At 30.0% G+C, this 16,709-nt stretch overlaps 1 protein-coding gene across 3 annotated transcripts in view; it reads right to left on the reverse strand.

Annotated features, from left to right (window-relative positions):
• LOC126695001 (probable leucine-rich repeat receptor-like serine/threonine-protein kinase At3g14840) overlaps positions 1-13,942 on the reverse strand; it is a 29,876-nt gene extending 15,934 nt beyond the window's left edge. For all 3 annotated transcript variants that reach the window (XM_050391589.1, XM_050391590.1, XM_050391588.1), the window contains exons 1-9: positions 13,491-13,942; positions 12,877-12,942; positions 12,497-12,659; positions 1,437-1,508; positions 1,275-1,346; positions 1,114-1,185; positions 506-577; positions 213-284; positions 36-107 (exon numbers count right to left, since the gene is read on the reverse strand). In XM_050391589.1, coding sequence (XP_050247546.1) covers positions 36-107; positions 213-284; positions 506-577; positions 1,114-1,185; positions 1,275-1,346; positions 1,437-1,508; positions 12,497-12,659; positions 12,877-12,942; positions 13,491-13,587 — 758 coding nt within the window. In that variant the 5' untranslated portion in view covers positions 13,588-13,942. The remainder of the gene's footprint in view (positions 1-35; positions 108-212; positions 285-505; positions 578-1,113; positions 1,186-1,274; positions 1,347-1,436; positions 1,509-12,496; positions 12,660-12,876; positions 12,943-13,490) is intronic.
• Between the last annotated feature and the right edge of the window lie 2,767 nt (positions 13,943-16,709).

Raw genomic sequence — 16,709 nt, forward strand, 5'->3', positions numbered from 1 at the left:
AAAAAAAATAAAAAGAAGACAGTCAAAATTCTCACAGTTTTTCGAGATTTGTCCAATTCTGAATAAAATCGGGTATCTTTCCAGTAAAATTATTGTCACCAATCCGACTGCATTATAGGGGGGAGGAGCAATATGTGAATTTAGAAGGTATAATAGATGCATAAAATCTTCAAGATAGTTTTTTTTTTTTTTTTTAAGATCTTGAAACTTACAACTCTTTCATTGTCGTTAACCCTGCAAACGTTTCAGGTACCTCCCCAGTAAAATAGTTTGAAGTAAAGTGTCTATGACAATAACAATACCAATTTAGAAAAGCCAATAAGCTAAAAAAGATATGCATCAATACGCTTATACAAGTAAAAATAAATTAATGTAAATCAATTTTGCTTGATCATAATGACACTTTTACATCTTGCATTCTTACCACGGAGGCCAACCAAAAGAAAAAAAGAAAGTATAATGCAATAAGTTTTTAAAATATAGTAATTCAAATGAAGGGTCTTACAGCCTTTCTATATTGATTAGGTTCCCAAGCTCTTTAGGAAGACTTCCAGAAAGCATATTGAACTCAAGGGTCCTGTTGATAACAAATTGGAATTCCTTTATAACAAAACATTGTATAACGATATGAGGAAAAATGCTAGCTACATTTGCACTATACCTTAAAATGACTAGTTTAGCATGCCTAAAATGGGGAGAAATTTTGTAAAACAATACTTTTTAAATATTATTTATTTAAATTGGTACCATTTTGGAGTTATTTGAGAATCTAGCCTCTAATATAAAATAAAGTTTTAGAGATACAATTTCAACAAAAATTGTGTTTTCAAAACACGATTTCAGCTGACTTGACTGAATTTTAAGCGATTGTGTTTTTCAACACTTCAAAATTGGGTTTTGCTAAATACCCAAATGATTTCAAAACAGTACCAATTTAAATCATTATTATCAAAAGATTATTATTTGGCAAAATTTGCCCCGACATGAGAATTATCACACATCCACACTAGTCACTACACTCACTCAACTAATTCAATATCAATAAGGGGGCATCATACATTGTATAGAAACAGAGTGAAATGGTGGGGGTGCGCAGTAAGAGTAAGAACTCACAAATTTTTGAGAGTTGAGATATTTCCAAGCTCTTTGGGAATGGAACCGGTCAACCGGTTTCCAAGAAGAGAACTGCAATACAGAAGAAGCCATGAATAACAATATGAAAGTCACAAACAAAAACACACACACACACAGGGACAGAGAGAGAGAGAGAGTACATGTTGACAAGCCTTGTGAAGGAGCCCCATTTTGGAGGGATTGTGCCGTTAAGGTAGTTACGGGTCAGGTCACTGTATAAGGAGATGGCACAAATTATAAATAAGAGATGAAAACCACAAAAACACAGACAGGTTAATTATTTGCTATTGACTAGTACTTACATACGTTCAAGATACGGCAAGTTCACCAGTTCTGGTGGCAGAGTGCCCGGGAGATTTTGTGCTCTCAGAACTCTGTATTTCCAGCAGTAGAAAAACATGTTTTGCCTTTAATACTTTATACTTTAGTTATATTTTAATTATAAATAAATAAATTTAAGTGGATCAGGGATAGTCTTTTTTTTCATCCATCATTTAATGTAAAGATATGAAATATATTAGTTATTTATCATTCCTAATAGTTATAAACAAGTCTTTTTTTTAGTTCTTCACCATCTTACATAGATGTAAAAATAATGTAAAGATATGAAACATATTAGTTATTTATCATTCCTAATAGTTATAAACAAGTCTTTTTTTTAGTTCTTCACCATCTTACATAGATGTAAAAATCCTATTTTGAACAATTGTAGTTATAGACAAATAAGGATGAATGGACGGGTTTAATAATGTAAAGTTGTAATTTGAACAATGATTAATCATATGTGGGACCAAAAACATGATTAAATGAGTATGCTATTTTCTTAGGTTTGTTTACTTGGTTTTTGGATATTTAAGCATTTCACAATGTAATTTTGTTGATCTCAAGCCCAAAAGCTTGACTTGAGTTTGACCTTGACATTAAACTTGAACTTAGCTTGACTAATTAATTAAGTCAAGCAACGCCAAGCTTAAACTCCTGGGCTTTTCCAAAGTTAACGCTCAAACATTAATTTGGCTTCTCTCAAGCTTGAGCCAATCTTGAACTCTTGACTTTTACTAGCGAGCCAATTTCAAACATGCACAATTGGGCAAAGCTTTGCTCATTTATAACCCTACTGGAGGGGAAATTTTTTTTGGGTAGAAAGGGGAAAAATATTTTCCCCCTTAACATCTGTTTAACCAAACTTTGTTAAGTTAATGTTGAAAATATTGTCCACTAACATGCCATTTACTTAAAGGCAGGTTTCCAAACTATCTTCCTTAAATTAAAAACCATTGTTTTAAAATTTTAATTTAAGTGTATTTTAAAATATTAAATATGAGTTTTACTTCATTTTTTTTTTCTTTTTTCAGTGGGTGGTGGAGAATTTTTCTTTTTTATTCTAAATTTATTGGCTATGTTTATACTAACTATGGTTAAACTTTTGAAAAGAGAATCTTACAAAAATTTGAAAAGAAGTCAAGAGATAGTTTACACTTTACCACCCTAAACTGTACCCTATATTATACTTTGCACCCTAAACTTTTTGAATGCACATTTTGCTCCCTAAACTATGATCCTTATAACACTTTGCACCCTATCGTTAAGTTCTTTGTTAACTTGGATGGAAATTCAAAATTTAGAAAGCAAAGTGTAATCAGGAGTATAGTTTAGGGTGATAAAGTGTAATTTATTTATTATTTTTAAAGAATTAAGAAGAATGACAATTAGGTCTTTTCATGTGATGTCATATTTTTCTATTCAAGTTAACAAAAAACTTAATGTCAGGGGTGAAAAGTGTAACAAGAGCCATAGTGTAGGATGCAAAATGTGCATTTAAAAAGTTTAGGATATAAAGTATAATCAAATGTATAGTTTAGAGTAGTAAAGTGTAATTCCCCCCCCCCCCCCCACTTTCTTTTATTTAGCTTGGCATGAGATTGAGTTGTAAAAAGAAAACAACTCTATTTTACACCAAGCTTAATAAGGAAAGTAAAATGATATTTTCCCAGCTCTTTTTAAGAATGCTACCAAATATAGGAAAATGAGATAGTTTTTTTAGAAAAAAACTTTTTTTAAAATTATTCATTTTCCAAAAATTGTTACTATCAAAACAAATAGGGCACCTACTGTTTTCTTTTATTGTTAACATAAGTGTTCATAACTCTTCAAGGCTTGATTATTCTATCATATATGTGTAATCCCCCACCCCACCCCACCCACACAAGGTAACTATCAAGAGGTATCTATTGGGGTGGCCCTAAGATGCCACCTACCACTAAGGGCAAAACCAAAAAGGGACCAAGGGGTTGAAATTTTATAATATTTTTAAGGGTTAATAACAATTTACCAGCTTGTGGTTATTGGTTAGGACTAATTTTATATTGTCTCTCTGTAGTTTGAAAAGTATTATTTTAATCACATGTGTTTAGTTTTGTTATGCGGTCATTACTCAACTCATCACTTTCACCGGTGAAAGTGATGAGTTGAGTAACAACCGCATAACAAAACTATGGTTAAACTTTTGAAAAGAGAATCTTAAAAAAATTTGAAAAGAAGTCAAGAGATAGTTTACACTTTACCACTCTAAACTATACCCTATATTATACTTTGCATCCTAAATTTTTTGAATGCACATTTTGCTCCCTAAACTATGACCCTTGTAACACTTTGCAACCTATCGTTAAGTTTTCCGTTAACTTGGATGGAAATTCAAAATTTAAAGTCTAAAGTGTAATCAGAAGTATAGTTTAGGGTTGCAAAGTGTAATTTATTTATTGTTTTTAAAACATTGAGAAGAATGACAATTAGGTTTTTTTACGTGGTACTATATTTTTCTATCCAAGTTAACAGAAAACTTAATGTCAGGGGTGAAAAGTGTAACAAAGGTCATAGTTGACAAATATTCTTAAAAATCTCCAAAATAATACAAATACCCTCAAAACCCCCAATCAACTACAATGAGGCCTATAAAATAACCAAAACACCTCTAAAACCCTCAAAATGGCAAAATATCCACGGTAAAATATCCACCGACATTTCCAAAATACTCAAAATACCATCATTACATCCAAAATGCCACTCAACTTTCAAAATGATCAAAACCCTCTATAATGACTAGAATACTTTGGAAACATCTATAATGACAAATATACACTTAAAATTAGGGGTGTGCTTCAAGCCTACCAACCTAAAAAGAGCTAATTAAACCTGATGTCTTGACTTGGTTTTCATGGGTTAGTGGGTTGGGTCAGGTTTGAATACTATTTTGAGTCTTAGGTTGGGTAAGGTTTAAGTGGATAGTTTTTTAACCCATTTAATCCGCTATTTATATAAGTTTATTTTAATATCATTATTTTAATTTTTAAATTTATAGATTTTGGTATTATAAGAATTAATTTTGGTGAATTTGATATAATCTAAGTATAATATATGAATTGTAACAATTTATTGAAAAAAGTGTTTAAATAATTAAGAAAGACTAATTTTTTACAAGGCGTAAAGTATATAAAATATGTATGCACAACCCACTAACCCAACCCAACCAAACTTGACCCATGTTGGTTGGATTGGTTTCCACACATGTAATGAATTGGTTAAGAATTTCTCAACTCAACCAATGCACTCCCCAACCTAAAACCTCCAAAATGACCGAAACACCCCCAAACTTACCGATTGATCAAAATAACCTTGAACACTTCAAAATGACAAAATATCTTTAAAATCTTGAATGTGACATAAATGCCCCTAAAATGACAAAAAATGACACCATGGAAATGACCAAGATACCCCAAGAAAACTTCAAAGCAATCACAATATGACTTAAAACTTTGGGAATTGCTTCCAATTTTTTTTAAATCATGCAAAAAAATTTTCAAGTGTTCCTTGGAAGGTTTCAAGTGTTTTGTAATTATGCAACCAAAAGTGTAATTCGATGAATGAGTAGTTTTGGTCTCACCTAAAATTAAAAGTTGATAGTAGCCTGTAGGCTAAAATGCAAATTGCACCGTCTAAGTTTGGTTACAATTCATTTTAATTTTATAACTTTACTTTCGCTCAATTGAATCCTCTAAATTTCAAATTTATTTAATTCAAGCCTTCTATCAATTTTTTAAAAAAATTGCCCTTAAAAAATATTATTTTCACATGAAAATATATATAAAATTAATAAAAGTATTTTATAGATTTTTTATGTAAGAATTTTTTTTCAAATTTTTTTTTCATTAGTTATTGCATACTTAATGGCAATTTTGTTAAACTAAATTGGATAAAATGCCTAAATTAAATAACTTTGAAACTTAGAGGACTCAATTGAATGAAAGTAAAATCAGAGGACTGAAATAAATTTCAGTAAAACTTAGAGGGTGTACTTTGTTTTTTAGGTTATTTTTTATATATAAAAAGAAGTTTAGTTGATAGTTTTTATTATTATTATTATCTTTTTGGTTATTGCACTCTTATTTTGATTGTACTTGTTAGTGTAATTTTAAATAATTTCATTTTGATTTTCCTACTTTTTAGGATGATTTTGTATGTTAGGTACTAATATTTTAAAGTGGTGAATCAAAGTTGTAATTTAATATTATATAAAAAAATATATAGAATATTTTTTGGTTTTTCGTACAAGCCAATTGCCAAATTTGCGTTCCAGAACATTCTCATGAACATAGTCAAACACTAGAAAATAAAGAGTTTTTCCCAAAAATGTTTTCTACTAAAAATCATTTTGAGTACTTAAAACTTTTTTGAGTTGGGATTTTTTCTCCTAATGGGAGATCATACAAAAGAAGATATGTTGGAATATGGTCAAATCCACTAAATTGTTGTGTGATTTGCCCATCAAGACAACCCACTTTTCAAGAATTGATGGCGTTTTAGCAATTGGAGTTGATAAAAATATGAAGGTATAGGATGGAAGTGGGCAGCCTTACTGGTGGCTGTGATTGGTTGAGATTGTGGGTCATATTTGCTAATTTACAAATATGACCAAGAAAACCATAAATATTTTTGTATCATTTTCCCTCGCCTCTATCTAAAACAAAATTGTATCTCATACCCATTTTCCCAAGTAAAGTGGTGAGTGTATGATTATAAAAAGAAGAGGGTTCAAATGATAGTCCGGCAGTAATAACATCCTTTGCCACCACCCATATCTATGATTTGAACTCCATCTCCCCCTCCCCCCCCCCCCCCCACCAAAAAGAAGAAGAAGAATAAGACACTCATATACCTTTTTTATTCTATTTCTCTCTAACTTAAAAAAGTATTTCCATTATTAAAAAAAAAAAAAAAAAAAAAAAAAAAAAAAAAAACTTCACATAGTTCCATCATACATCTCTCTCTCCAACTAGTCACCAACAAAACCATCACTATTTTGCTGTCTCACATGCCACATTTAAGGTAAATAAGTTTATTTTATTTCTATGATTAATTAATAAGAAAAATTCTATATTAATTTGATTTGAAATGAAAAGTTGATACTATTAAATGATTCTATTAAGTAAAGTTATGATAGGTCAAGAGTTTTGTAGCTCAGCTTATTGGTACTACCAATGGTGATTGATGAATATGAAGTGGAAAGTAACAATTATTAAATGATTTTATTATTAAGTAAAGTTATTATTGTTTAAACCTTATAACTCAACTAGCTACGTTACCAACACTAATCAGCAGTTGATTCAAGAGGAGGAATTGTGAGTTTTTTCACATACAAAGTTACAAATTATGTCTCCACTCATAGTTGTTAGTATCGTATGATGCTTACTGTATGGTGTACACAAGATTTTGCATTGTAATGGAAGTGCTCATGAATCATATAATACATAGGTACATATCATATGAATTGTATCATATCACTAATTGTATCTATCATACAATACATTGACATGTGAGTTTAAAATGAGGTTTTTCTATTAATTCCCCCCTCTTCTCTTTCTCCTACAAAATTTGAGCTATATACTTGACAATTCATTTTCATATTTAGAAATTTCTTTTCTATGCTATGAATAATGTATTAAATTAAAATTTTTATTATTATTGTTATAAGTCTAAGAAGCAAGAATGCCAAGAAGAAATATAAAGAATAAAAAAGCAAGAAAAGAGATAGTAAATGTTGATGATGATGAAGAAAATGTTAATGAATAAATAGTTTTGCAAGATGATGAGCATGATGATAACATTGACTTAGATGAAGTTGATTAGGCAAGATGATGAAAAGTAATTATTATTTTGACTCATATATAACATGTATTATTACTTTTGAGTTTAATCCATTTGAATGTATATCTTATAAACATATGTTAATTTGATTAACTTAGTTAGTTTTCTTAAATATTATTACATAACTGATTATTAAATTGGTTATAAGTTAAATATATTTCAAATTTATAATAAACATAGATATTATATTTAATATTATGTATATCTATAATTAAAAAAAAAAAAAAAAAACTAGTAAGTGTTTGTGTATTTTACTATACATGATACGATATAATATACTATACAAAAAATTAAAAATCGATTCATAATATTAATTCAATTTTAACAACTATATTCACATATTTTTGACAACTACGTAGGCACATATATATATATATATATATATATTGGGAGAAAAAGGCATATATAATTGAGTAGTAGTATTCTATTGTTTTGCCTTCTAATAAATAGCTAAGAACATTAGCATCCAAGAATGTAAAAAAAAAAAAAAAAAAGTCTATTATATATCCTCAAAACTTAGTTTATCTATTTTACCATCCTATTTTACAACTCACCCAATACTCCAGTTTCTATTTTTACGTACAACTCATTAAAATAATATAAATTATACCAACAAATAATATAAACAAATCAATTCTCTCCCATCTCTCTCTTCCCTCAATTCTTCTCTTCCTCTCCCACTCTTTTAAAATATGTGTTTGTATTTTTACAATCCATTAACAGTAGGATTGTATATATACAACCTTAGAGCACTAGCATTGAGGGTGTAAAATCCCCCCAGTTACTATTTTAGCAACCAACAAGGCAAAAAGAAGCTACATCTGGGGATAGGTTTTAAATTTTTTTTAACCATTTGTGAACAGTTAGTTGTCATATATGAGAACCAACTGCAGCTTAGGTTGTAAAAAATATATATTATTTTATTCATAAATATCTCATCTTTCTCTCTCTTCATCATGTTTTATGCCTCTCCTCATCACTCACACTCTCTCTCTTCCTCTCACTTTTTGACTGCTTTCTCTTCTTTCTTTTCTCCTCTCTTCCTCTCTTCCTCTCACGATGACACCTGCCTCTTTCTCTATCTGTCTCAAAATTTTGGTTGGTTGTTTTGGGTGGCTTCAAATCGGTTTGGGTGGGTGGGCTTTGAATCGGTCTTGGGTGGGTAGTTGTAGATTGGCCTTGGCAGTGGAGGGTTTCGGGTTGTGGGTTGTCGATGGGTGTGGGGTCGTGGTGGGCATGATCCGTGGTGGGGGTGGGTTGTGGATGTATGGGTTTAGGTTTTGGTGGATCTTGAGGTGGTGGAGTCCGATCTATGTGGTGGTAGATTGCAATGGTGGGTTTGGTGGTGGTGGTGGTGGTTGTGTTTTTTTGTGGTTGGTGGTTGTGCATTGTGGTTTTGATTTGGTTTTTGTTTTTGTTTTTTTGTTTTTTTAATTTGGGTTTGTGGGTATGGATTTGGCAGTGGTTGTTGTTGATGTTGGTGGTGGCCGTGGCGGTGTTGTTGGATTTTAGGTGGTGATGGGCTATGTGGGTGGTGGTTGTTGTGCTATGGTTTGGTTTAGTTTAGTTTAGTGTGTGTGTGTGTGTGTGTGTTTTTTTTAATTATTTATTTTTTTTAATGGGATTGATTTTTGGATGGATACTAATTGTGGATACTAGTTGATTTTTAGTTGTGGTGGAGGCGGCTAATTTTGATCGTGGGTGTGGTGGTTAGTTATATTTGTGGTTGGGGTGTGGTGGTTGTGATTGTGGATGAAGAGAAAAAGAGACTAGGAGGAAAGAGAGAGAGGTGTACTTTTTCTTATTTTATTATATAGTTTATATTATTTTATTGGGTTGTATATAAAAATAAAAAACTGGGACATATGGTGAGTTGTGAAATAAGTTGGTAAACCAAATAAAGTGGTGTTTGAAGATGTAATATATATATATATATATATATATATATGTATATTGCATCCCTAGATGCTAGTGCTTTTAGGGTACATTTGATAGACTGGAACGGTAATTACATAGGAATAGATATTACAATGAATACGGTGGAATGAAAACATTTTAAATCAAACTTAAGATATATTTTAGAAAATATCTTACTTATATAATTATATATCCTAAAATATATATATATATATATATATATATTAAAAAATTTGAAATAGAGATTAGATATCTTTTTATGATTTTTTATTTTCATAATTGTTATGTGCATATGGAAAGTTTGTTTATTTGAAAATATATTAATTTTAGAGATTAATATACCTACTAAGGAATTTATATTACAACATTTTTAGAGATGAATAGATATTTCTTATTTTAAAGAATAGCTATTCATAAGGAATAACTATATCTTTTAATAAAAATATAACTAAATTACTGAATAGTTAAATTCTAAGAATAACTATTACATTATAGTACCTATTACAGTCTACTAAATGTACCCTTATTGTTAATAGATGCTAAAAGAAAAACTTACACCCTAATGCTAACGCTCAAAGATATATTGCAAGTTGCAATAGTTGATGGAGACATCAAACCAACACGGTCATATACCTTTAATTTCGGAGAAATAAAATCTTGTCAAATAATGAATTCTTATAGGGAACAATAGCACGACGCGTTAGAAAAAGAGAAATGGGACAGTAAATGAAAATGAAACGAATAGTGCGGTTCTTAATATTATTCCTCATATTCAAGGACAAGACATGCTTTGTACAACTTTTAACTTATGACTCACTGAAAAATTATCAATATTGACAGCCCCATCATCATACTTTTCAATGTGTAAACAGTATTGTAAGACTCAATTTTAAAGTTCTTTTTGTTGAAAAAAAGTAGTTTGTGGGTCCCGTAAACAGTATACAGGACCCACTGTTTTTAAATGCAAACGTAGGCGTGCACTGAATAATCTGTATCAAAACTCCACCTAGATCTACCAATTCAATATTAGTTTTTTGACCTTTTTCCCTCAAGAAGTAAAATATTTAATGTTTCCGTTTTAGGCTTTTCCTTTTGCTAAGCAAGCTTTGTATAATTTGTGAACGGATATAAAGTTTGTCCACTGACCCTCTTTTTTTTTTTTTTTTTTTTTTTTTTTTTTTTTTTTTTTTTTTTTTTTTTTTTTTTTTTTTTTTTTTTTTTTTTTTTAAAAGAAGGCTTGATTGAAACTAATCACCATAACTCAATTCAATATATATATATATATATATATATTTTTTTTTTTTTTTCTATTGGATGTAAATTTGACAAAGTCCAAACTCCTAATTGGAGTGGTGAAAAAGTGTGTTACTCATGAATATCAGACTATTTTGTTGAATAAATTTTAGTGCAACAAAATCATTCGCAATTTATTTTACATCGATTAAGATAGTACAAGGGTGGACTCACTTGGAAGGGTGGAGGGTCATGGTCCCCCCAAACTTTTCTAATTTTATAAAATTACCCCTAAAGTTTCTTAAATTTTTCAAAAAATATATAGTTGGCCCCCAAACTTCTTAAATATTAGATTTTTAGCCCTAAATTTACCTAAAATTTTCAAAAGAAATATGATTAACCGTCCAGTTGTTCATATTTCTTGTATGATACTAATAAATTAGTTCAATTTTATATTTATTATTATTTTGCCCCTCATTCATAAAATTCTAGTTCCGCTTCTGAGATGGTATATATATAATTTATACACAGGAAAAAAAAAAAAGTAGAATAGCAATGGTAACTATATAAAAATAAGGTTGGTAACCATCACATCGTCATTTCAACAAGTTTTTATTTTATTTTTTATAAATTATGTTCTTAAAATTGTTGTATATTATTTTAGCTTTGCAACTTTTTTTTAAAAAAAGATATGAAGAACTTTGCAACTTAATAAGATAATAAATTATAACTCATGTAACATCACTTTTACATGGTATCACTAATAACACTATTTTTATCCAATGTTATGAATTTTGTTCTGTTTCGACTGAAATAGATGGAAAATACCGTACCAATAAACAAATCGGAATGGTAAACCCCCCCACCTCCCTCCATTTCACCTCGGAGAAAATTCCAAGCCATCTTGGATCGTTTTGGGTGTTTTAGTAAATAACAGCCAAAATGCAATATTTGATTGGCGCATGAAGGTTGGACTAAAAAAAAAATTCTTAAAACCTAAACAAATCTAGACACATAAAAAAAGCAAAGGATGAGACCATAATGCATGGCAAGTTGCTAATGAGGAAACTGAGAGTGAAAAATGAGGTACGAGTCTTGCCTGGTACAAGTACTGGCCTGGGTTGGGGATGAACATAAAGAAAAACAAAACATAAAATGAAAGAAATGATATAGATGAGAAGATATTTAAAAATGAGAAGTGGATAAGTGGAAGGGTAAGAGACTTGGAAGATGCGTGTGGAGGAGAAACATCAAGAAAAAAAATTAAATAAATACGATAAAAAAGTGAAACAGGTAGGTGGGAAAAAAAAGTGTTAGAGATGGAGTTGGTTTGGGTGGCATGCTAGCTGAAACCGCCGAGTCTTGTTTCAGTTGTTTCTTTGTTGCATAAGCTTAATTAGTACTTTAATTAAAATAATAATAATTTAAATGAATTGATTAGGTCAATTTTAAAATAATAATTTTTATAAATGCATTAAAAATAATAACTTTTATGAATTTTTTTCTATAGTAATAAAATATGAAATATTATATATATATATATATATATATATTTATATGGTTCAAATCCATATGTCAAAATAGATTAGTACCGAAATAAAATGTTTAATTGTTAAAAATCACGTTTAGTTATTTATTTTGGATGAGGTTAAAAATCATAGTTTTATATGCATAGTTCTATTTTTGGAAGAAATAAATTCATCCGACCACGCGTGCAACTCTAATGGTTCGTTTGGATTGAAGAGGGGAAGGGGAGTAGAGTAGATTTAGCACAAAATTAGTTTATTCAATTTTTTTGTCAACCTCACTCTCCTCCTCTTTGCTCTCTCCCCTTCCTCACTTCCATCCAAACGGGCTATAATGGTTTCATATTTTGGCAGTAACACAGTACTTCAATGGTTTGGCAGATAAATGTTTGGTGAATGTACGTATGAGAGAGAGAGAGAGAGAGAGCATTCTGCAAAAAAAAAAAAAAAAGATAAAAAGAGAGAGAGAGAGAGAGAGAGCATACATGCTGACAACATGGCAGCCGGTGGTATTGTTGATACTGCAACTGCAGTTAACAGCATCATCATCTAAATTTTTGACCCATACAGATGGTGCACTGCATGGATCTACATTGAAATTCCAGTCCTTCTTCCCCAAAGTCTTCGCTATATCACGTAAAGCTTGTACTGTGAAGCGTTATCACCACCAAAAAAAAAAAAAAAAACCACATATAAGTAAGGTTAAAAAGAATATCAAATCAATCATACTTGTGAATATTTTCTACCAAATTTGAGTTCCATTACATCCAAATGGAAACAAAGATTTTATAGAAAATAGAAAAGAAAAAAGAAACTCAAGCTATCATATACACAACTGTGTGTGTGAGAGACAGTGAGAACATACTTTCATCATGTACCAATACAGTGTCATTGGCTCCAAAAACAAAACTTGTGAAGCAAAACGTGACAGCTGAAGCAAGGAGAAGTCGAATGAAGAACATCTTGAATTCTTTGGATAAACAAACCTAACTTTTGAAGGCAAAAATATACGGTGTCCAAAATGGTGTAAAATTGTTAAATATGCTAGAGAGAGATCATGGGAGATAAAAGTAGTAAGACAATAAAGTTCAGAATATATATGTGTATATATATATATATATATATATATATTTTTTTTTTTCTTCTTCAAAAGAGGGTGTGAAATGGGAGACCTTTAAGACACTTGGAGGTCAACTATTAAGTCAAGCTATTCCCACCTGATTGATTCAATAATTGCAATATTGCAAATTATGATGAAAATCACAAATTCTACTGAAAAATTTGAAATTGTACCCAATATCTCCCAATTAAATATGTAGATAATAACATACACGCACAGACTCACACTGCCACTCATAAAGGGGCTTCAATAATAATACAAAGAAACATAAGCCAATACTGTCCAAATTATATAATCACATACGAGAAGAAAACTGTAAGATAGACATTCGAATAACAAGTATATATATCGGTAAGTACATGTTCTAAGTATAACCGAAGTCTGATTTTCCATAAAAAAAACCGAAGTCTGATCATACAGCTGTTGGGTGCACTGCACCATAGGTCCAGCCCACATGCTTTTTTAAGAGCTCATTTAATGAGCATGTCACTCTATGACTTGTGAGAAGTCTGACTTCTAGATGAGAAGTGACCCGAAGTGTGTTGGACATGCTAAAGAAAAAAGAAAAGAAACAAGCAAAGGCCATTCGGCCGATGAGAGCTGAAGGAAGAGATTTTGGTTGAAGTAAAGTCAAAGTAAGTGGCTTGTATTTATTGTGATTTGATATGAAGAGTGTGAAAGGAAGAAAAGAAGAAAAGGGTGAAGAAATATAAACCAAGGCCATTCGGCCATTTGGAGAAGAGTGAAAGCGTGAAGTCCCAGAGTGTGAGGACCGGTGCAGTAATGAAGAACTGAACGAGTGAGAGCAAGCAAAGAGGATAGGAAATAGGATTTTATTAATGTATGTCTTTAGGGTATACATTAATTTTTACTTTTAGAAAAAAAATTTTTGAGAATTGAAAAAGTAATGACAACTTTTTCAATTTCTGAAAAGATATTTCTAAAAATAGAAAACTTAATGTGTGCCCTTAGGGCACACATTAACCAGACCCTAGAAAATAAAGAGAGTAAGAAAAAATTGTGAAAGATATACAGTGAAAAAGATAGCAGTGTGAAAAGAAAAAAATCTCTTTCACTTGAAAAGGAGAGTAAGTGAAAATTGTCTCTTGATTTTTTCATATAAAAAAAAAGGATTTCCATGTAAATCTTTATGTTCTTGTATGATTGTACTTTTACTATACTTGTTAAAATTTATTCACAGTTATATAGAATTTTTTTTACAATAGCTGCATCTAATAACTACACAGGAGGAATATGACTTTATTATGGGAGCAATGTATCCAAACTTGGGACATCAGAAGCTAAAAGAAAAGGAACAAGCACCAGAAACAGCTTATTTATTCCAGTAAACGCGTTCTTTAGTCTTTAGTCTTTACTTACATCCTCTAAAAGAATTTCTCTATGCTGGTAGTCTAGGTAAATTGTGGAACAGCACCTATAATTTTATTTATTTATTTTGTTTTGTTTTTTGTCTTTTATTTTCCCTCACCATTCTTGAAGATTATGATAGTCAGGATGCTTCCAAGTTCAGAAGTTCTAATCCCATAACTGGTTGCAACTGAAGGGCCCTCATCTATGTCAACTTTGGATTAAAATCTTCTAGAGTTCCTAAGATATTCTACCATGTAGAGTTTTTTAAATCCTCACCATCCACTTAAAATAAAAGGCTAAGATTATGCCATGTCATGAATCCACTAGTAAAAACATTAAAAAAAAATTGTAATATTTCTCATAAAAAGTTCTAATCATTCACGGTAAAACCCAAATATTCCCCCTTCCTCCTCTTTCACTTTCAATCTTTAGCAATAGGATCCATTATCAATGGCGAACTCCAAACACCGGTTGTCAATTCAAATGCGTCTCCACCTCTACCATTTTCTTTCTAAAAGAAAATGAAAGCAGATTTGCACTAATTTGTAACTCTTTGCATATTTTTTTATTTCAATTTTTTTCCTTCATTATTACCAACTAGTGTGTAGTCCTGTGCAAATGCATGGGTGCAGTTAAACACAATCACAATTATACAATTTAAATTATACATTTTTTTGAGAAGATGTTCAAATTATACATGGTATTAACTTACACTTTTTTTAAACCATACATTTCTAAAATATGTAATGGTTTCTCATTTATATATATATATATATGATTTAGAATTTAATTGGTTTTAGATTCTTTTGTTTTTACATCTAATAATTCACTCGCCACAAAAATTAAAAACTTAGATGGACACGTGATGGAAAATTGGACTCCAATTTAGAATCTAATTAAATTTGGACTCTTTGATTTCTACATTCAATAATTTACTTGGCATGAAATTAAAAATTATATAAGACACGTGACACAAAACTGAGAATCCAATTAAAATCTAATTACATTTTCTCTAAACTTTGGCTATAAATACATAATAGTATATAACCCACGTTTACGCATAGGAATGGTCAATTGTAATGATGCAATTGATCTTAAACTTAGGTTATTAAAAAATTTTCATGATATTGTTTTTTTAGACTACAATTTATTTTATTGGGCTACAATTGAAAAAAAAAATTGTTCACTTTCAACAAAATAACAAAATGCTAAATTGAACACACTAAAAACTATTGAAAATGAGATTTAAAGAAATCTTAGGTTTATTTTTATTATTTTGTTGAATATATAAAAGGGATGCTTCGCATCAAATTAAGCTACCATTCTAACTACAAAAATAGCTAGAGATGACAACAAATCTAGATGCCAAGGAGAAAATAAAATAAAATTGTACAATAGACAGATAGAAACACAACTTGATGGTCTTGTGTAGTGCGTTGTTGTACCTTTTTTTGGTCCAAAAGAGGAAAACAAAAAGAACACAAGTAAGAAACAGAAAAATTGAAGAGCCATTATGGCACAGGTTTAACATCTTTATCTTTAAGAAACAGAAAAATTGAAGAGCCATATAGGTTACATAAAAGAATCCATTATTTTCCAATATGGCCTCTTTACCTTGTTGCTTATACTTGAATGTCCTAATTCAACACAGTTAACACCAAATAACAGTGCAATGATACAAAAAATAACAGAGTGCAATGATACAAAAAAAATAAAATAAAAATAATTTCTCACAAAATTGGAATACCTGCCCAAATATAAGATCAATCCACTCATTTAAATACGAATTCCAAATATATTTCATATTTATTACCTTAGAAAAAGCTCATAAAAATTATTATTTTTAATAAATTTTATAAAACTTATTATTTTAAAATTGGCCTAATCAATTCATTAAAATTATTATTATATTAATTAAAATACTAATTAAGGCTATGCAACAATGAACATAAAAATTATTATTTTTAATAAATTTATAAAACTTATTATTTTAAAATTGGCCTAATCAATTCATTAAAATTATTATTATTTTAATTAAAATACTAATTTAAGGCTATGCAACAATGAAACAATTGAAATTAAGGCTCAGCAGGGGCTTTAATATTTTCGGCTAGCACGTTGCCTAAGCTAACTCCATCTCCAACACATTTATTCTTTTTTTTTTTCCCACCCACCTGTTTCACTTTCATCTCATATTTATCTAAATT

Source organism: Quercus robur, chromosome 8, assembly GCF_932294415.1.
Source record: "Quercus robur chromosome 8, dhQueRobu3.1, whole genome shotgun sequence".
Lineage (NCBI taxonomy): Eukaryota > Viridiplantae > Streptophyta > Magnoliopsida > Fagales > Fagaceae > Quercus > Quercus robur.